Genomic DNA, 22,017 nt, shown 5'->3' with positions numbered 1-22,017 from the left:
GCTGTCAGCACAGGGCCCAACCTGGGGCTCGATCTCACAAACCATGAGATCATAACCTGAGCTGAAATCAAAAGTTAGGTGCTTAACCGACTGAACCACGCAAGTGCCCCTATTTTGAATCATTTTAAATCCATTGTACTTATTTGAATTTAATTTTTATAAACTTTCGTTTTGGAATAAGGATGTTTGAAATACAAGTTTCAAACTTTAGCTTATTTAATAGCCACTTATTCTTTACTACTTTAACCAAGAATACAGCCATATAAGTGTTCTTATTAAGTGCATTTTGCTTAGGGCTGAAGTGTGAATATGTAAATGATTGAGTAGTTCATTTGTGTTCAAATCTATAATAGCAGGAAACAATTAGAGATCTTTCTTGGTATTTTTGTAGATACAATTCATTCAGTTTTAGTTACACTAATATTTTTTTGTATAAATGTTAATAAAATATTTAAGGAAACTTAAATAATCAAAAACTTTTCTTTCCTTGTTTCAATAGCAACTTTTTAACTGTCAGTCTCTACATAAACTGAGTTTGCCAGACAATGATTTAACAACATTACCAGCATCTATTGCAAATCTCATTAATCTCAGGGAACTGGATGTCAGCAAGAATGGTAAGATTCCCCCCCCCCCCGACTTAAGTGGGAACACGTTATTTTGTTAAGATTTCTATTGTGTGTTAACAAACAAAAATATAAAATTTAAAAGTATTATTGTATTAGCTTCTATATATATATATATATATATATATATATATATATATATATATATAACTTACATATATGATAGCTTAAAGCACTATGGAGAATAAATGTAAAAAATTTTAAATGACCTTTTAATTAAAATGTTATGGATACATGCATGTACATATTTCTATATCTTTACCTTTATATATTTATAAATATTCACTGTCCTTTTGTTTGTAATGATGAGAAACTACTAACAACTGTAGTGTTCATTGTTCATTACACTGGTACAGTCATAGAGTAAAATCTAATGTAGCTCTATCAATACGGACATGAAATATTTACGGTATAGTCTTAACTGTTTAAAAAAATGTTGTGCAACATTAGAAATGAATTGAACATCTTTAAATCTTTATTGAGAGACCAGTTTTTGCCAAGTACTTTATTAGGACCTAGGATTACATTTAATGATGAGAAATAAAAGGACATGGTGACTGTTCTCCTGCTGCATACAGTTTTGGTTTAGTATGTTTAGTTTGATATAGACTGAAAACATCGGGGAAAATACATTCCAAAATGTTAAGTGCTTATCTTGTCTGAGAGAGACAAGTAGATACTTGAAAATTTTAGAATGAGCATGTATTTATTACATAATTACAAAAACAAATCACAAGACAGTAAATGTTAAATGGTCTGTCAAAAGATAAGACTTCAACGAACACTAAATACCAAGTCATATTCATATAATTCTTTGTAACATTTGGAGAAAATCTTTATAAACGAGGTCCAAAAGTTAGTGCAGTAGCACCAGTAAATGCCTAGCAATCCTATTCCATAGCTCTTGGTTGCAGAGTTACTTTTTGTCTTGATGATATGAATATCCAGGAGTAATCTTTCCAACATATCAATTCCACGTTTTAGGACTCATTATGAAAACCACATTAGGACCGATTAAAAAGATCATCCTCTTTTCACAATTAACAGTTAACTTGGAATTAATTAACGATGGTGTCTACCCATTGCCATAAAAAAAAATACTTAAAAGTCAATAAATACATTGACTGCATGCCTTGATATGCTAAGCCCTTATTATCTTAGTTGTGGGCATTCCATATCAAATAATTGTATATTTTGTAGGAAAATCATCAAATCTATACCTATTTAAGGATTAAATCCTTTTTAAGGAGGTATAATATGTCCATATGCACTCTAGATTCAAGTTCAGGTTACAGTGGTTAGTGCTCTACTGGGTTTCAATTGTCAATAGCCAATAAATTTTAAGTTTAAAAGTTTTAATTTTTTTTATTTAATTTTTTTAATGAAATTTATTGTCAAATTGGTTTCCATACAACACCCAGTGCTCATCCCAAAAAATGCTCTCTTCAATACCCATCACCCACCCTCCCCTCCCTCCCACCCCATCAACCCTCAGTTCTCAGTTTTTAAGAGTCTCATGTTTTGGCTCTCTCCCACTCTAACCTCTTTTTTTTTTTCCTTCCCCTCCCCCATGGGTTTCTGTTAAGTTTCTCATGATCCACATAAAAAAGTTTTAATTTTTAAGATTGTTATTGAATCATTTAACTTTATGGTTAAATTTTTCTGTTATATGAAAAAAAATCTGTGTTTAAAAAAAAATTTTTTTTTTTAAATGTTTATTTATTTTTGAGAGAGACAGAGACAGGATGTGAGTGGGTTAGGGGCAGAGAGAGAGGGAGACAAAGAATCCAAAGCAGGCTCCAGGCTCTGAGCTGTCAGCACAGAGCCCGACGCAGGCCTCAAACTCACGAGCTGTGAGATCATGACCTGAGCCGAAGTCGGACACTCAACTGGCTGAGCCACCCAGGTGCCACGAAAAAATCTGTTCTAGATAAAAATTTAGAATTTTTCCTTTAGATTGGATTCATTTATATCCTGTTGTTCTTCAATTTATTTCAAAAATTTCGTAGTCAAAATAAAAGTCTATGTAAGAATTGACAGAACGCTCATGGTTTCACCCACCATTAGCATTTTGCCATATTTGCTTTCTTTCTTTTTTAAAAATACGAATTTTTGAATTTAATGTTCAAGGAAAAGATATATTGTTGCTTACATAAAATTTCTTTTTAGTAAACTTAACATTTTAGGTTGCAGACATGAACTTTACCATTAAATACTGGAAGTAGCATTTCTCAAGAACTTGGAAATCCTTACATACAACCATAATATCATTATCACTTGCAAGAAATTTGACATTACATTTTCCTCTTGCCTAAAAATGCCCCTTTTAGCTATTTCCTCCCCCACCTCCAAAGTTAAAGATCACGTAGCGTTCAGTTGTGTCTCTTTGATCTTTTTTTTTTTTTTCCAACGTTTATTTATTTTTGGGACAGAGAGAGACAGAGCATGAACGGGGGAGGGGCAGAGAGAGAGGGAGACACAGAATCGGAAACAGGCTCCAGGCTCTGAGCCATCAGCCCAGAGCCCGACGCGGGGCTCGAACTCACGGACCGCGAGATCGTGACCTGGCTGAAGTCGGACGCTTAACCGACTGCGCCACCCAGGCGCCCCTCTTTGATCTTTTAAAATCAGGAATAGTTTGCCCATCTTTTTGTGTTTTTCATGACGTTGCCATTTTGAAGAGTTTAGGTCAGTTGGTTTTTAATTTGTGTGACTTTTCCCATCATGGTTATATTTAGGTTAAATAGATTTCCTCAGCTTGAAACTTCTCTTTAAGGGCAGTTTGAAATTAGTTTCAATTCCTGGTGCTTAGTAGAATGACAAGTATTGCCTGATAAATTTCAAAGTAAATGAACTTAATCCATTGCCTTTGTAGCTCTCCATATGCTGATAGTTAAGTCAGCTCCATAGTATTCTAGAATTGTGACAGTAGATGTCATTAAATGTAACCTCCATCCTAAAGGGCTATGTTTTCTACTTTTTGATCTTTTTAAATGGGAGATGTTAAGGTATAAGGAAAGAGACCTGACTATTACTAATACAATTGTATGCACCTGGGAAAGGCTGGTAAATTGATGCCACAATCATGGTATGAAAATATAGTTGGTTTGGGGCACCTGTGTGACTCAGTTGGTTAAGCTTCCGGCTTAGGCTCAGATCATGCTCATGTGGTCTCTGGGCTCAAGCCCCACGTGCTGAGCTATCAGCACAGAGCCTGAACCTGCTTGGATTCTGTGTCTCCCTGTCTCTCTGCCCCTCCCCTGCTCTCTCACTCAAAATTAAATAAATGTTAAAAAAATTTAAAAAAAAAAGAAAATATTACTTGGCTCAATAATGAACATATACCTCCCGAAAATGCATTAACCGCAGGTTTATTACTCTGAATTGAGAATGGTGTGATTATGGTCGTGCAGAGTCCTTAAATCAATATTTAATTTAAAAAAAAATTTTTTTTTTTAACATTTATTTATTTTTGAGACAGAGAGAGACAGAGCATGAACGGGGGAGGGTCAGAGAGAGGGAGACACAGAATCTGAAACAGGCTCCAGGCTCTGAGCTGTCAGCACAGAGCCCGATGTGGGGCTCGAACCCACGGACCGTGAGATCATGACCTGAGCCGAAGTCGGCTGCTTAACCAACTGAGCCACCCAGGCGCCCCAAATCAATATTTAATTTAACTTAATATAATTTAATTTAATCCTATTTTATTTTATGTTATTTTAAAATGTTTTTTTATTATTTATTTTTGAGAGAGAGAGACAGATCATGAGTGGGGGAGGGTCAGGAAGAGAGGGAGACACAGAATCTGAAGAAGCTCCAAGCTCTGAGCTATCAGCACAGAGCCCAACACAGGGCTCAAACTCACAAACCGTGGGATCATGACATGAGCCAAAGTTGGACACTTAATGGACTGAGCCACCCAGGTGCCCCTTAAATCAGTGTTTTAGACTTTTGTGCAACTTTTAAAAGTAATGTGTTTGTTGGGGTGCCTGGGTGGCGCAGTCGGTTAAGCGTCCGACTTCAGCCAGGTCACGATCTCGCGGTCCGTGAGTTCGAGCCCCGCGTCAGGCTCTGGGCTGATGGCTCAGAGCCTGGAGCCTGTTTCCGATTCTGTGTCTCCCTCTCTCTCTGCCCCTCCCCTGTTCATGCTCTGTCTCTGTCCCAAAAATAAATAAATGTTGAAAAAAAAAATTTTTTTTTAAAAAAGTAATGTGTTTGAGTTATGGCAACCCATTGGACTGTAGTCTTTCTCTCTCTCTCTCTCTCTCTCTTTTAATGTTTATTTATTTATTTTGAGAGAAACAGGGAGGGGCAGAGAGAACAAGAGAGAATCCCATGCAGGCTTCACGCTGTCAGTGCAGAGCCTGACACGGGGCCTGATCCCACAAACTGCTAGATCATGACCTAAGCTGAAATTGGATGTTCAACCAAGTGAGCCACCCAGGCACCCCCCCTTTCTTTTTTTCAGCCGTTTCTTGCTGCTTATATTGAAAACCTGTTTTATACAATTCCATCATCTTGTGAGTGTTCTTTTTATGAGTAAAGTCATATGACTTTATGAATCTTCCTTTTATGACTAAAGTTTTGGTTTATTGTTAGCTTTTTAAAGAAAGAAAAAGCTCACCAAGCTGCTATCCCAAGTCATTGCAAACAGCAACTAGTGTTCGAGAAGTTCTTATCTCTTGTGTTCAAATGGCCTTTCCTTCTTGAGAAGACTAATGGTGATGATGATTAAAATATTCTGCCAGAGTAATTGATTGGGGATGCTGGTTGGGAAGGGGAGATAAAAGAAATGAAGACTGCCTACTTGTTAATTCATCTGTTTGAGCACATGGAATAGAAAGCCAGAAAATTGTAAGAAAACCAGAGAAACCAGAAAGAGTAGTTCAGATCTTTCTGATACGGGAATGCTAGAGAGGTTAAATAAGGCCTTTCTTTTTAATTGAGTCCAAAAGCCCAGGAAGAATGAATTGAAAGTTCATGGTGAAAACAGAAAGCAGTTCATGAACCTGAGAAAATATGATTGGGGACCAACTGCTGGCAAAGGCTCTTCACTTTAAGTTCAGAGAAGTTAAATTGATGATGAGGAAAATTACAGATGTCTTGGGAAGTCATTTTAAGATAAAAAAAAGAAGAAAAACCATGTGTTAAACTAACCTGGAACTTAAAAATATTTAGACCAGTGATCGCTTGTCATTGCCAAGTATGTTAATGATGTAGACTGTAACTGGGGGTGCACTCACTGTGCCTTACCATGGGCCTTATCACTCATGTTATATACCTTGTCAAATCATACATCTATTATCCCTTGATCGGTATAATTATTTGAGTTTGCAGTTCCTGGTTTTGACTGTTTTGAATGGAACTCCCTATTATATTCTGTGCTATTTATTACCATAGCATTTCAAGTGCAGTGACATTAAGGAGCCACTATTAACTTATATTCTGTAATTAGGACATTGGAATATTGATGCTCTTTCAGCAGAGATCACCAGAAACTCACCTGTGGTTGAACAGTTTGGGTTTATTACTTGATGCAGTGAGTAAAAACCCATACTGTGGGAATCTAAGCGGTGTCTCAAGGTATTAAAAATAAAGACTTATTACAGGATTTGAGCTTTTGTTTGGTGATTTGGGGGAGGGTTTAGAATATGAGGTTTTACTCTGGACACAATGCTGTCAAGAAGTAGAGGTAGCTCTATAATTGGGAATTAGAATAAATCTTACCTGTTAGGGAGGGCATATTACAGCAAGGCTAAAATTGTAATTGGTAAAGAAACAGCAGTCACTCAACAGTTGGGAGAAGGGGTTGTTTGATATTTTGTGTTTTGGACGATGTTCATATTCAGATGTAATTACATTTGATTGTGTTTGTTCAGACATGATGATGGTTGACCCTTGAACGATGTAGGAGTTAGGAGCACCAACCCTGTACACTGTTGAAAATCTGTGTATAACTTTTGGTTCCCCTCAAACTTAACTATGCTAGTAGTCTACTGTTGACAAGAAGCCTTACCCCTAACATATATTATGTATGTATAATAAACATAACATACAACATATTTTGTATATGTCTTATATAATGTATTATTACAATAAAGTTAGTGGAAAAATGTTATTAAGAAAGTCATAAGAGAAAACACATTTACAGTACTGTAAGAAACATCCTTGTATAAGTGGACCTGCACCATTCAAACCCATGTTGTTTGAAGGTTAACTGTACAAATTTGCTGTTGTCTTGATCTTTCATGGTCATAGAGTGGCCTGGTCTGATGTTGATACTCTTTGAAATTACTTAGTTTAACAAGAGAATACCAAGACCTCTCTTTGAATGCCAAGTAGATGGTTCATAGTAAGACACAGGACTAGCTCATAGTACCAGGCCAGCTCCTAGATGACAGGAGGTATATGCTCTGTCCCAGCAGTAGAGAAAGAGTTCTTCTGTAACGAAGCAATAGTAAGATAAAGAGGACAGCCACATTTTGTAACATCTAATCTAGTGTTTTGCATTTACTAAGTTTGAGCAACAGAGTCAAATTCTTATAAAAAGGGTATATGACAAGGAGCAGTATTCAATTGGAAATGAAAAAGGAACAGATATTTGAAATTGTTAGAGAATTAAGAAGTAACTTATGATAAAATTCAGGTTCTGCATACTTTAAGGATAAAATGAGCCATCTTTGAAGACTGGCTAACATAAGCTTTGAGAGTAGGCCTCCTTGAGACAGTGACATGAGCAAGGACTTGAGAAGTTAGCCATGTAGGTATCTAAGGTAAGAAGTACCAGAAAGAGAATAGCCAGTGTAAAGTTTGTAAGGTGCAAGTGTCCATAATATGTATGGGAAACAGAAGGCCAGGGTAACTAAAAGATAGTAAGCAAGATGGGAGAGCGAGAAGAGTAGTGGTCAGAGAGTGAGAGCCTTGTAGGTAATAGTATGTTCTTTGACATTTACTCTCAGTGATATGGAATCATTTGGAAAGCTTTGAGCAGATCAATCAGAGCATGATCTGATTTGTATTTTAAAGATTTATGCTGGTCATGTGTAGAAACATTGTGGGTACAAGGGTGAAAAGTAACCAGTTGGGATGTTATCTCTGATGATAGTGATAGAAGCAGTGAAATGTGGACAGACTCTAGATGTCTTGAAGGTTGAGTCGACAAGATTTTAAGATGGGTTGCATGTGGAACCCAAGATAAGAGGTAAAGATGACCTCAGTAGTATTGATCTATGCAAGTGGAAGGATAGAGGTGCTGACAGTCAAAAAGGGGTCATCTGTGGGAGTTGCAGTTTTTAGTGGAAAAAATCAGGTCATTTTTGGACACGTTTTATTTGAAATAAGATACCTAGTTATTCACAGGGGTCAGGAGTTCTCAGTCAAGAGGGAACTGTGCTAGCTCTTCATATATGGGAGTTGTCAGCACAGAGATGGTATATACAGCTGGAGATTAGAAATAGTAGCCAAGGCCTTGTGTGTGAAAGACAAGAAACCCAAAGAATGAGCCCTGGGAGGTAACCCAACATTAAGAGACCTAGAAGAAGAGAGGAAAGGTGCAAAAGATCCTGTGAAGGAAGACTCCTGAGGAAGGAAATAAACTGGTGGGGTGAAAACTTTTTTTTTTTTTTTGGCTCAGTTTTAGCTTCTCAAGAAAAGGGACCTTGTCTTGGTATCTACAGTCTTTAGCATAGTGTCTTACACTGTGTGCAGTTGGTACATATTTGCTGAATAATACAAAGTATAGGTAATTTCAGTGTGGCCCATGTTTTGTTTGAGATACCTAAGCAGTATGTAAAAGGCATTTGAAAATTCTTTTTTGAAGTTAAAGAGAGGGCAGGGTACCAGAGATACAGATTCGGAACCTGTAGGGATTGAAGTCATAGTAAATGCAGTGCTAGCAATTTATACAAGTAGAAAAGTATTTCAAAAGTAATTCAAAAGTATTTCAAAAGTAATTGTTTATGGAAAAATTATTACTATGTATCTGAAAGCTGAAGATGATTTAGAATTACTAATTTCATAGATAAGGATTGGTTACTTTTTATAAACCTCAAGCTATGGAATAAAGTACTTTAAATTTTTAAAAATATAAAATATATGTTTATTTGTGGAAGATGATAAAAACATTACTTTTCCATGAAATATTAAAATTATAGAAATCTAATATAGAACTCTTGAAATTATTCTTTCTCCACATAAAAGTTTAGATCAGTAAAACATACCAAACTAATTGGTCTTTTTTCTCCTTAGTAGAGTTGATCATGTACTAAAAATATTATAGCTCTTGGATAATATCTTTTATATAGACAGTTTCATGACACTTTAAGGACTTAAAAAGGCCAAAGAAATGAGATATTTAGCTACGTTTTCAAATGAAGTGGGTGCTAATGAAAACTGTGGAATGCCCTTCCCCTGCCACTCCTCTAAATGTGGAATGTTTTATTTTAAAAATAAGTATTTGATAAGAATAATAAAAAAAAGTATCCCCCAAGTGGGATGCTCTGCCCATACTCAAAGTTACTTTAGTATTTGAAAATGAATTCGTATAATTCACCACATCAAGAGCCATGTAATTAACTCAGTAATTGCATTCCTTGGTGTTTACAGAAGAGAAATGAAATGTATGTTTATGGAGTGAATTGTTTTAACAGATGTTCATTGCACCTTTTTCCTAATATTCCAAACCCTTTGTCTTTTTTGCCCTTTTCTTCTGTGTCTCACACTTCTGGCCCCTGAGCACCGCATCTACCTTGGAAACCCTGCTGCCACCCCCATACAATTTTTTTTTTGAAAATTTTATTTTTTATATTATTTTTTAAATTTACATCCAAGTTAGTTAGCATATAGTCAATTTTTTTTTTAATGTTTGTTTATTTTTGAGAGCAAGAGCAAGAGCTAGCACTGCAAGTTGGGAAGGGGCAGAGAGAGAGGGAGACTGACGATCCGAAGTGGACTCTGTGCTGACTTTAGCACAGAACCACGAGATCATGACCTGAGCCAAAGTCAGACGCTTAACCAACTGAGCCACCCAGGCACCCCCAAGTTTTTTAAAGTATAAAGTCATTTTAGCAAAGGGGTACTGTTTTAATCTATTAAAGTGTTTTTAATGTGTCCTCAACAGAATTACCACTTGAGACAAATTATTTGTCTCACATTATTTAAAGGACTGATAAGAATTTAACTCCTAAAGAACATGATTCAGTAACCTTAAATATTTTGTTGTTGTTGTTGCTTGAGAGAGAGAGAGAGAGTGAGCTCAAGCCAGGAGGTGCAGAGGGAGAGGGACAGAAAGATTCTCAGTACAGAGCCCAGACTCGGGGCTCAATGTCAGGACTGTGAGATCAGGACCTGAGCCAAAATCAACCTGAGCCAAAATTCAGTAGTTGGACGCCCAACTCTCTGAACCACCCAGGTACTCCTTACATATTTTGTATGTAAATGAATGAGAGAAAAGAAGGAAGAAAATTAGTGTAAAAAAATAGGGATGTTATGGGTAGTAAGTCAGATTTAACAAATGTTTGTTGTGCAAAAAGGTAAAATATACTAAATAGTTATAAGTGCTTTGAAGAGAAAATCTAAGCAACGTGAATAAAACCTCTTAGCAGTAACAGAAGAAACACAGATACTATTAATTCATTGTATACATACACTAAAATGTATAATTGAGGTGTTAAATTTCTAGGTAAAAGGGATGCTTTGTAGATCAGTATTTCCAATTTGTGACTTCAAATAGGGTTAAGTTTTTATTTAACCATTAAGAAAATTCTTGTCCCCCATTACCTCCAAAAGCAACATCTCTCACATTCCTATTGCTACCATTTTATTAAAAAGTAACTTCACTCAAAAGAAAAAGAGTGAATGTATAAAGCCACTAAATTTTAAAACTTAGATGAAATGAAAAATAAATTTCCAGAATCAACTCAAGAAGCAGAAAACTTGAAAAGACCAGTGAATACAGTATTAAATTGGGTAGTCAGAAAAACCACCAAGCCTACTTTTAAGAGCAAGTTTGACTAAACCTTCATGGAATTTGGATAATCACTTATTTATAAAAAACTATCATGTAGATTAGGGTAATGGGGGAAAGTAAACAACTCTATAAGGGTAAAATATACTTTGATAACAAAACTAGATAAAGACTGTTTGGGGCACCTGGGTGGCTCAGTTGGTTAAGTATCCAACTCTTGATCTTGGCTCAGGTCTTCATCTTGGGGTTATGAGTTCAAGCCCCACATTGGGCTCCATGCTGGGCATGAAGCCTACATATGTAACGTACATGCATACATAACAAAAGTATTAAAAAAAAAATGGACCATTTACATTGCAATGCTGGAAATCCTATGCTGGGATGACAGGAATCACTCTGCCATAGATCTCATCCTCCATCAGGCTAGCCCAAGTGATCCCAGCCGTGTTCTCACAGAGCAATAAGATGAGTCTGAGAGGTAGTGGAAATTATCCAGAACTTATTTAAACCCTTGATTTCATCCACTCTGTTAATGTTTTATGAACACATGGCTGAGCCCAGAATCAGGAATAGGGAAATTATACTTAATATTTTGATGGAAAAAGTTGAAACACCACATTGTAGAGAGTGAGATAGGGAGCAAAATCCATCAATGCAATCAATCTATCACACATATCTAGAAATGAACTTTACAGAAGATGGGCTGTACAATCTAAATGGAAGAAAAGCATAAAACTATGGAATAGATCAGTAGAAGGATCTAAAAGAAGATTGTCTAGAAACATAACCATGAGAGAATTTGGAATATGACAGAGGTGCCTCTAGAAATCAATGGAATAAGGAAAACAACTATTTTGTAAGCATTAGAACAATGTTTTGTTTTGTTTTGAATGTTTGTTTATTTTTGAGAGAGTGAGTGGGGGATGGGGACTCAGCATCCGAAGCCAGCTCCTTGCTGCCAGCAGTGAGCCCAATGCAGGGCTCCAAGTCAAGAACCACGAAATCGTGACACAAGCCAAAGTCTGTTGCTCAAATGACTGAGCCACCCAGGTGCATCTGGAACAATGTTTTTATATGAGAAATAGAACAAATAAAGGTATTCTTCATAGTATGTGCTAAAATAAATTGCAAAACGAATTAAGGCTAATAGTACAAGAAACAAGTTAAGATTAACAGAAAATGTAGGAGAGTATTTTTATGACTTCGAGATAGAAAAGATAACTTGTTCAAGATATAAGAAGCATAGTAGTAAGGGAATGAAATTTCAATATGACAAAATAGGTAAATAAAAACACATGACAATGTGTGAGAAAAACTTGCTGTACTAATATTTCTAAAGAATGGTTACAGTCAATAATGAAAATATAATCCAGTAGAAAAATGTGTAGTAGACAAGGTGTTCAAGAAGAAAGAAAAAATGATCACTAAACACATGAAAAGGTATTGGGCATCATTAGAAAATACCAGGGGCGCCTGGGTGGCGCAGTCGGTTAAGCGTCCGACTTCAGCCAGGTCACGATCTCGCGGTTCGTGAGTTCAAGCCCCGCGTCAGGCTCTGGGCTGATGGCTCGGAGCCTGGAGCCTGTTTCCGATTCTGTGTCTCCCTCTCTCTGCCCCTCCCCCGTTCATGCTCTGTCTCTCTCTGTCCCAAAAATAAATAAAAAATGTTGAAAAAAAATTAAAAAAAAAAAATACCTAGAAAGTATATTCAGTATCACTAGAAAATATCAAGAACATACCTAGCTTTAATTTAAATTTAAATTTATATTATTGCTGGTGAGGTTCAACCCCTTACATTGGCATTTAAAGATAATAGTGGATGTCAACAAGAATATGTATAAATAGGGGCACCTGGGTGGCTTATTTGGTAAGCACCCAACTCTTTTGATTTTGGCTCGGGTCATCATCTTGCAGTTTGTGAGTTTGAGCCCCGCTTCAGGCTCCACGATGGTAGGATGGAGCCTGCTTGGGTTCTTCTCTCTCTTCCTCTCTTTCTCTCTGCCGCTCCCCTCTTGTGCTTGCACAGGTGTTCTCTCTCTCTCTCTCTCTCTCTCAAAAATAAGTTAATGAACTTTAAAACAAAAATAGAATATGTATAGATGCTGTGGTATGAAACTTGGCATTGCCACCCTGGAGAGGAGTTTGGAAGTATCTGGTGACATTGATAACTGCCATGTCCAATTCAAGTAGTAAAGAAAGAGAAAGAAAAGATTGTCCCTTCAAAACCCAAGAGCTCACTTTACATTAGCCAATTTGACAATATATTAAAAACAGAAAAAAAAGAGCATGTATTTTTAGTGGTAGGCTGGTAAATAAACTTCTAAAGATAGATAAATACATGTTAGCCTGTTTGAAATTGTCTGTGTATTCTCAGTTTTGTTGATTTTTTTTTTTTCATTCTTTTTTTTCTCCCGTGTTTCAGATTGGCTAATTTTTGTTGCCATGACTTCTGGCTCACTGAAATTTTCTCCTACAGTGTCTAGTCTTTTTTTCTTTTTTAAAATATGTTTATTTTTGAGAGAGCGTGAGAGGGAGGGTGGGAGATGGGGGACAGAAGAATCTGAAGCAGGCTCTGGGCTCCGAGTTATGAGCACAGAGCCCAACATGGGGCTCGAACCAACAAACCTCGAGATCGTGACCTGAGCTGAAGTCAGATGCTTAACTGCTTAATTGAGCCAACCAGGCGCCCTGTGTAATCTTCTTTTAATCCTGTCCTGTGGATTTTTCATTTAGATAGTTTATTTTTCATTTGTGAAGTTTCTGTTTATTTCTTAAATGTACCATTTTGGGGCCCCTGCGTGGTTCGGTTGGTTAAGCGTCTGACTTTAGTTCAGGTCATGATCTCGCAGTTCACGAGTTCAAGCCCCACCACGTCGGGCTCCGTGCTGACAGCTTGGGGCCTGGAGCCAGCTTCTGATTCTGTGTCTCCCTCTCTGTCTCTCTGCCCCTCCACCACTCACTCTCTGTCTCTCTCTCTCTCAAAAATAAATAAAGATTAAAAATAAAAAATAGATAATGTTCCATTTTTCCCCCTTTAAGAATAGTAACTGTTTTGAAGTCCTTTTGTGTCTGAGTCTGTTTTTAGTAACTGAGCAGTCGTAATCTTTTATAGTGAAACATTTCAAGCATTCACAAAAGTAGAATAATAGAATAAGCCTGTATACCTATCAATTTCAGCATTATCAGTATCTTAAATACCTCCTACTCTCCCTCCATCCATACCTCCTATTTTGCCATCTCTGATTGTTTGAAAGCAAATCGTGGATAACCTTTTTCATACATAAGTGTGTCAAGATGAAATCACTCTATTGCCATACTTAAACCCAGCTAACAGTAATTCCTTAATATCATAATATATCCATCATTGCTTATATTTGCTGATTTGGAGATTTACATGAACTCTATAAATTTCAGCAAAAGTTCCTAAAACTGAAATTGAGAAAATGAATTATTTTGACTGTTAGAGAAATTGAATTTGTAATAAAAACAATGGTACTAAAACCTTCCCGTAGGAATCATTGAGCCCAGATTTCTTTAATTGAAATTTTTATTGAGATAATTGTAAATGCATGTACAGTTCTAAGAATTATAGAGTAATCCTATGTACTTGTTACCTAGTTTCCCCAATGGTAACTTTTTGTAATATTCTAGAACAAGATAGATACTGACATTGATACAGTCTCCCTGTTGTACTCTTGGGTCTCTTACCTGAGTAGCTCTCAATCTTCTTTTGTCTTTTTTGACCTTGATAGTTTTAAAGTTAGTTGCCAGTTCCACAGTGGAAATTCCCTAAATTTGGATTTGTTTGATGTTTGCTTATGATTAACTTCATGTTACATATTTTTGGCAAGAATATGAGAGTAATGATATTGCATCTTCTCAGTGCATCTTAGATTAGGTGCTACATGATGATGCTGGTAACTAGTGATGCTAACTTTGAAGCAGTTTAGGACGGTGCCTGTGAGATTTCTTCACTATAATTGCTCTATTCCTTTTATGATTAGTAAGTATCTTTTTTGGAGAAACTTTGAGACTATATTAATATCCAATTTTTCATCAATATTTTACCCACTAATATTATATGAATTTTGACTGGACAGTTAGTACTGCACTATTTGCCAGTTGGTGTTTTTGTGCCATTCATATTTCATCACCTGAAATCCTGTGTTTGGCACAGTGGTAAACTTGCTTACTTAGAATGATATAGTGACGAGGATGTGTGGGTGGCTCAGTTGGTTAAGCATCTGACTTTGGCTCCGGTCACGATCTCACAGTTCATGGGTTCGAGCCCTGTGTCAGTCTCTGTGTTGCCAGCTCAGAGCCTGCAGCTTGCTTCGGATTCTGTGCCTCCTTTTCTCTGTGTTCCTACCCTGCTCGCACTCTGTCTCTCTCTCCAAAACAAATAAACATTAAAAAATTTTTTAAAAAAAGAATGATACAGTGATGAAGTTGAAGGAAGTTTAAATGATCTTTTAGTGTCAACCATGTGGAATAATCATACTGTGTCATTACAGGAATGAATCTTACAAACAGAGTTTTTGGAATATTTGAAAAAGATTTCACATTCTTTTAGTTTGGATTACAACATTGCTACTTAAAGTTTGTGGGTTATTCACAAATTATTAATATATTTTTGCAGAGATAGTTTGTGAAAATAAGAGTAAGTGCTTAGAAAGCTTACTGTAATTTGGCTTGTCACATTTGTATGGTATTTTACAGAAATTTTGCTCAGCAGCTGCCTTCTGGCATATCTGCTGTCATATCAAACATAGATTTTTTTCTTTTTTAACCTCTTCTATCTTCAGCTTTGTTTTCAGTTTTGTCCTTACATATATACATATGTTAGGGGCCACCTTAATTTGGAGCCCAGCATTAAAAGAAGTAATTCATCTTTGTACAGCAGAAAAATGGGTAGATTGCTAAGTGTTCTGCATTTTGTATCCTTCACATCATCAAATAGAGAAGGTATTAACTAATTTTCAGAAGAACTTAAGGAAAAAAAGGCAGGTAAAATTAGTAATTGACAGTTATAAAGAGGCACATGAAAAAAGATGAAGAGAAAAGAGAGAAATCGTTGTAGAGGTAGTTCTGTTAGATTGATGTTGGTGTCAATTTATCTAGATCCTACTTAGTTGGTAAATTTTGAATCTGCAAGGTATATGGTAATTTTATGTTATTATTTTATCTTTTATAAAAGATCCTTTTAATTTGATTATTGATTATCTGTTCATTTTCTAGGAATACAGGAATTTCCAGAAAATATAAAAAATTGTAAAGTTTTGACAATTGTGGAGGCCAGTGTAAACCCTATTTCCAAGTAAGTTCTCAGTTGAGTTATAAGTTACTTTTGTGAATAAAACATCTCTGAGATAGTAGTAGAAAATTGCTTTCTATATTTTAATGATTAATTGATATCAGCCTTAAATCTGTACAAAATTTTAATGTTAGATTAAAAAGAAACCTCTTAAGTATTTTTTCTCAACCCATATTTTACAAAAGTAAATTAGACATCCAAACAGATAACGCAGGTGTTTTGTTCCAGGTCTCGCAGATAGTTTGTATCAGAAACGAGGCTAGAATCCAGGTCTCCTTGTTCAGTGATATTTGCACAATGTAAGAGTATCTTCACTTGCAAATCAGCTGTGCAGCACATTAAAACTTTTGAAAATAATAAAAGACAGTGAAAGATCAAGAAGGTAAAAACAACAACAAAACCATGTGATTGGTTACACCGTATACCAGAGGTCATAAATATTCTTTTATGATGGTAGTGGCTATAAATAGAACGCTTTCCTGACACCAAAACTGTTAAATTTTGCAAAAATGGAATGGTGAAACAAAATATGAATAGAGCATAGCTTAATATAGCTAAGTCGAACACTAAAACCAACTTTCATGTATTACAGTACTGTATTTAATGAGTTTTTCTGAACAGTGATGCTTCATTTGCTGTGGTAGATGAAGGAGTGTGATGTAGGAGAGAAACAAGATCAGTCAAAGACTCTGGGATGTCTCACTGCAAGAGAATTTTGTACTTGTTAAAATCCAGGAAAAACATGTACAGATGATGTTTCATCTTTAGCTGAAAATATTCCTCTAGCATCCAGTTATAGATCTGTAGTTTGTTTTGCAAACCAGAGGAAACAAAGGTAAAGTTAATACATACATAGATTCTCAGATGGCCTTAAGATTTTATTTAGCTTTTTTAAATTATTTCTTTTCATTTGCTTATTATAAAATTATGCAGTCTTTTTGTGATTGTTTAAGGGCCTGATGTTGAAATTGAAAATAATCTCAACTAGTGGTTCTCAAATGGGAATGATTTTGCCCCTAAGGATCATTTAGCAAATTCTGGAGACAATTTTGGTTTTTCCAACATGTGGGGGGTAGGTGGTGCTCCTGGCTTCTAATGGCTGAAGGCCAGGGTTGCTGCTAAACATACTACAGTGCAGAAGACAGCCTCCCCACTACAAAGAATTATCCAGCCCCAAAAGTCAAAACTGTCAAGGTTTGGAATTCCTTATCTAATCCTTTGGACTGATGTTAGATAAGGCAGATTTCAGTAGTGTCTGCTGATGTCATAGTTATGTACTAAATACATTTCTCTGTATTTTGGCTCATTCAGACTTGATCTTTTAATGCACATTTTATCTTCTTGAGACAAATACTGTTTCATTTCCTTTTTACAAAGAGATGAAATTATAAACATTGAAACAGACAAATTATTACAAAAGGGAAATGTTTGAGGATCCCTCATAAAAGTAAAAAGGTGCCTGTTATCTGTTAAGAGCATGTGCTGGGTAGACACATTCTTAGAGAGATTCAGTAAGAGACTGAAATTCTGTGTATTAATTTAACTTAAATTCTGATATATTTTATATAGGCTTCCTGATGGATTTTCTCAGCTGTTAAACCTAACCCAGCTATATCTAAATGATGCTTTCCTTGAGTTCTTGCCAGCTAATTTCGGCAGGTAAATTACAGTTTCTTCTGAAACCTTTTCTTGTTAACTCCTACAAAGTTTACAAAACAAGTTGCTTCAGTTATACTATTAATTACACTTTCATAGGCTCTTCTTTTGTAATTATTTTCAAGCATTGTGGTTTTTATAGTTTTTTCAGAACTTGTTATTTTGTCTTTGAATTTATTTTCCCAAGTAAATTATAAGCAGTGAATATTGAGAAGAAAAGGCAATGTAAGACTTGAATTGGTATTTATTTAAAATATGCAAAAATGGTTTAAATGTGGGTAATTTCTGTATATTTGAGATACAGAATGCTTTATTCTTAGCATTTATCACATCTGAAAATGATCTGAATTATTGATTTATATGTTTTCTCCATTGGACTCAGAGTTCTGGAGAAAAGAAAGTGTGTTTCCGGGGTCTACCCTATTACACACCTCTACCAATATCTGAACATGCAGTTCTTCTTGTCATTATAGTGTCTGAGTAATTTTTCTTAATGAAAAGACAAATCAGTGAATGAATGAATAATAGGTATCAAATTATTACTGTTTTTATTTTTATTTTTTTAATGTCTATTTATTTATTGAAAGAGAGAACATGTGAGCATGGGAGGGCAGAGAGAGAGGGGGAGGGAATCCCAAGCAGGCTGTCGTGGTGTCAGCTCAGAGCCTGATGCAGGACTCAATTTCACGAACCATGAGATCATGACCTGAGTCAAAATCCAGAGTCGGATGCTTCACCAGCCAAGCCACCCAAGAGCCCCAGAATTATTACTGTTTTTAAACTAATTACTAGAGAAAGTGCTGTTCAGTGGCACGTTAATTTTATCTTTTAGTCTGTAAATAAAGACAGTACTGTATGATCTCACTTATGTGTGGAATCTTAAAAAAAAACAAAACAAAAGTTGAGCTTCTTAGATGCAGAGAGAACAGATTGGTGGTTGCCATTAGGTGAGAGTGGGCAAAATTGGTAAAGGTGGTCAAAAAGTACCAGTTATAAAATAAATAAATTACGAGTATATATGTACAGCATGGTGGCTATAGTTAACAGTACTGAATTACATATTTGGAAGTTACTAAGAGAATAGATCTCAGAAGTTCTCATCATAAGAAAAAAAAATTTGTAACTATGGTGATCGATGTTAACTATACTTACTTTGGTGATCATTTCACACTATATACAAATATCACATCATTATGTTGTATACCTGAAACTAATAATGTCATATGTCAACTATATTTCAATTAAGAAAAAATGAATTCTGGGCATTGTGGTCCAGTGACTGTTTTGTAGGAGCTATGTTATCATGCTACATATATTTATATACAAACAGCTATATGTATGTATATATGTAATATGCGTATACATTATATATGTAAATATATAAAAATTAGTGTGCTTGATAGATTCCTTTTCTGTGTCTGGCTTTTGGACCACTTTTTAAAAAAATATTTTTGACACATAGTATAAGTTTAAGGTATACAAATGTGTTAAGGTATACAAAGGCATGCAGTGTATACAAAGGTATACAATGTGTTAAGGTATACAAATATAAACAAATATGTTGATTTGATACATTTATGTTTTGTAATATGATTAACATTGTGGTATTAGCTAGCATGTCTGGACTGCCTAATCTGCTCATTTTCCCTCTAATTTTATTGGAATGTGCATCACTGAACAGCCAGAGGATTTCCCCTTTTTTATATCACCTTACATTCTTTTATTCTTTTTTCTCTCAGAGCCAGACTCTGGAGATGAATTATTGTTCTCTAATCTACTACCAGCTAATAATTTGGGAAGGCATTTTCACAGAAAATGCTGTAGGATTTATATTTAAGTACATTATGTGCTTTAAGTATGTAGAAGTGTTTAACTCTCCCCCTCCCCCACTAATTCTGAGGAGCAGAAATCGTCTTTTCTTACTTTATAATTACACAATAAATATTGGTTGCTTTGAAACTGTAGGGCGTGACATTACATCATAATTAAATTCATTGTCTTTGTCATAGATTATTGATTTGTTGTTTTGTTTTGCAGATTAACTAAACTCCAGATATTAGAACTTAGAGAAAACCAGTTGAAAATGTTGCCAAAGTAAGTAAAGGTGTTATCCTTTCTAAAATAAGAATTTTTAAGTAATTCTTAAAGATTTTATTTTTGAAGATTTTTAAGTAATCTCTACACCCGATGAGAGGCTTGAATTTACAACCCCCTAGAGCAGAAGTCACATGCCCTACTAACTGAGCCAGCCAGGCACCCAAAAATTTTGAATTCTTACATCCTTAGAGAAATGTTAACTTTGTAATACGTAAAATATGAGTGAAAATTATTTTAAAAGGCTGAAATTTGTGGTCATATTTTAATTAGTCGTGTTGAATATAAAACTTTTGCAGCTGTTGGTATTTTGTAGTGATTTCATAGCTTTCTGGAACTCTGTCTTGTGTTAAAATATGAAAATAATATGTATATAAGGCCCACCTGAGTCCCCAATATAGGTCCCAGTTCATATACTAGAGCTTTCATATATAGGACTCGTTAGTGAGATCGATAGGGTCTTCATGTGAAGTCGAGTAACTATAATTTCTAAGAATTTGTCTGGTTTTGTAGTCTATTGTAAATTAGAAGTGGGATGGAGGGCCCCCTACTGGTAAGCTAACATCAGAAGAGATGGCCATCCAAGAGCAAATAAGATAAAACTAAAACAGATCTACAGACTCAAAGTGCCCTGTAGTCTATGTCCATTTAGGAGTACCTTAAAACTCACTGAATTCATTGCTACATTCTTACAGTGTAAGCATTGGCAAAATACAGTCTTGTTAAATCTGGCCCACTGTTTATTTTTGTCAGTAAAGTTTCACTGGAAACACATTCATTTATGAACTGCTTATGGCTTCTTTTGCTCTCTAATGTTAGAGTCAGGTAGCTGTGACAGAGACTGTATACAAAGCATAAATTACTTACTTTCTGATCCTTTATAGAAAATGTTGCCGACTTCTATTGTGATTGAATTGTCAAGAGTTAATTGTTACCTCTTCTTTGGCATCTTATTTGTATCTGTTATGAAATTTACCACATAATTCTTTTTTTATATATACATTTTACTCCCATTTTACCTGACCAACTAATATGCACGTGCACATGTACTTGTAACCTTCCCCCCATGAATGTACGTCTTTGAGGACAAAGAGCATATCTCGTTTTGATTCCTAGAAGACATTATGTATTAACTGAGTCATTGTTCGGCGCACGAATGATTGGAGCTTGTAGTGATGGTTGTGAGTATAAATTAAAATGGAAATTAACTATATTAAATTCAAAAAGGTTTAAGTATTTTACAGATGGGATACTGGCATTGATGACTCATTAGTTCAAAACCTAACTGCTAAAAGATTCAAATATGATGTAAATTGGGGCACCTGCGTGGCTTAGTCAATTAAGCATCTGACTTTTGATCTCAGGATGTGAGTTCAAGCCCCATGTTGGGCTCTCTGCTGGGCGTGAAGCCTACTTAAAAAAAAAAAAAAAAGATGTAGGGGCTCCTGAGTGGCTCAGTCGGTTAAGCGTCTGACTTCGGCTAAGATCATCATCTCACGGCTTGTGAGTCCTGCTTTGGGCTCTCAGCTGTCAGCAGGGGGGGCCCACTTGGGATCCTCTGTCCGTCTCTCTCTCTGCCCCTCCTCCATCCTTTTTCTGTCTCTCAAAAATAAATAAAACTTGAAAACAAAGATGTAAATTGTTTACTCAACTAGCTAAGCTTACAATTAATATGGTTTATCTGATATCATACTTTTAACTCATTATTTTATCGCCCTATTTAACTTGAAATTGGGCTCTAATGTATTTTAAAATATAATTCTTACCTACTTTCTTCTTAAGACTCATGATTAACACTTTTGAGACCTCACAAACTATAAACAGACTGTAGTTTTTGCATGTTACAAAAGTAGTATGCATTCACGTTTATGTGAATGAACCTTCTTATAATCAAAGATTAGTGCATGGAAAAGCTGTTTTAGATATGTAGCTAAGTGAAATTTAATATCATCTTCATACTGGAGGGCATGGGACCAAGCACACAAAAGATGGGCATTTTTCCTCTGTGACATGAGAAGAAATGGTAAAAGGGAGTCAAATACAAAGGAATTTTTAGAAGTACACAGGAAGAAATTTGAGGGGTATTGTTTTTAGTTTATCCTTGAAGAAAGAAGCTGGATCTTAAATGAAAAGACTTGAAAGTGAAAACATAAAATTTTGTCTTAGACTTTTGAGGTGTCTAAGTAGGATCAAAGTTGCCAATAATGCAAGTTGAGATGGAGATGCTTCTAGGATTTTACATTATATTTCCTTGTTTTGTTTTTATTTGTTTTGAGAAAGAAAGAGAATCTTAAACAGGCTCCACCTCCAAGTGCAGACCCAGACATGGGGCTTGATCTCACATACGGTGAGATAGAGACCTG

General features: G+C 35.6%; 1 protein-coding gene across 9 annotated transcripts in view; it reads left to right on the top strand.

Annotated features, from left to right (window-relative positions):
• Positions 1–22,017, top strand: part of ERBIN (erbb2 interacting protein) — a 133,021-nt gene that overhangs the window by 51,247 nt on the left and 59,757 nt on the right. For 8 of the 9 annotated variants that reach the window (XM_086699865.1, XM_086699857.1, XM_086699860.1 and 5 more), the window contains exons 4-7: positions 500–617; positions 15,829–15,907; positions 17,474–17,563; positions 19,598–19,654. In XM_086699865.1, coding sequence (XP_086555991.1) covers positions 500–617; positions 15,829–15,907; positions 17,474–17,563; positions 19,598–19,654 — 344 coding nt within the window. Of the gene's footprint in view, positions 1–499; positions 618–15,828; positions 15,908–16,132; positions 16,287–17,473; positions 17,564–19,597; positions 19,655–22,017 lie in introns of those variants that run through there. The other variant, XM_086699869.1, reaches the window with a different exon arrangement.

This window comes from Puma concolor, chromosome A1 (assembly GCF_028749965.1).
Source record: "Puma concolor isolate L17-30 chromosome A1, mPumCon1.1.hap2, whole genome shotgun sequence".
Classification (NCBI taxonomy): domain Eukaryota; kingdom Metazoa; phylum Chordata; class Mammalia; order Carnivora; family Felidae; genus Puma; species Puma concolor.
This window is presented reverse-complemented; position numbering and strand designations above follow the sequence as displayed.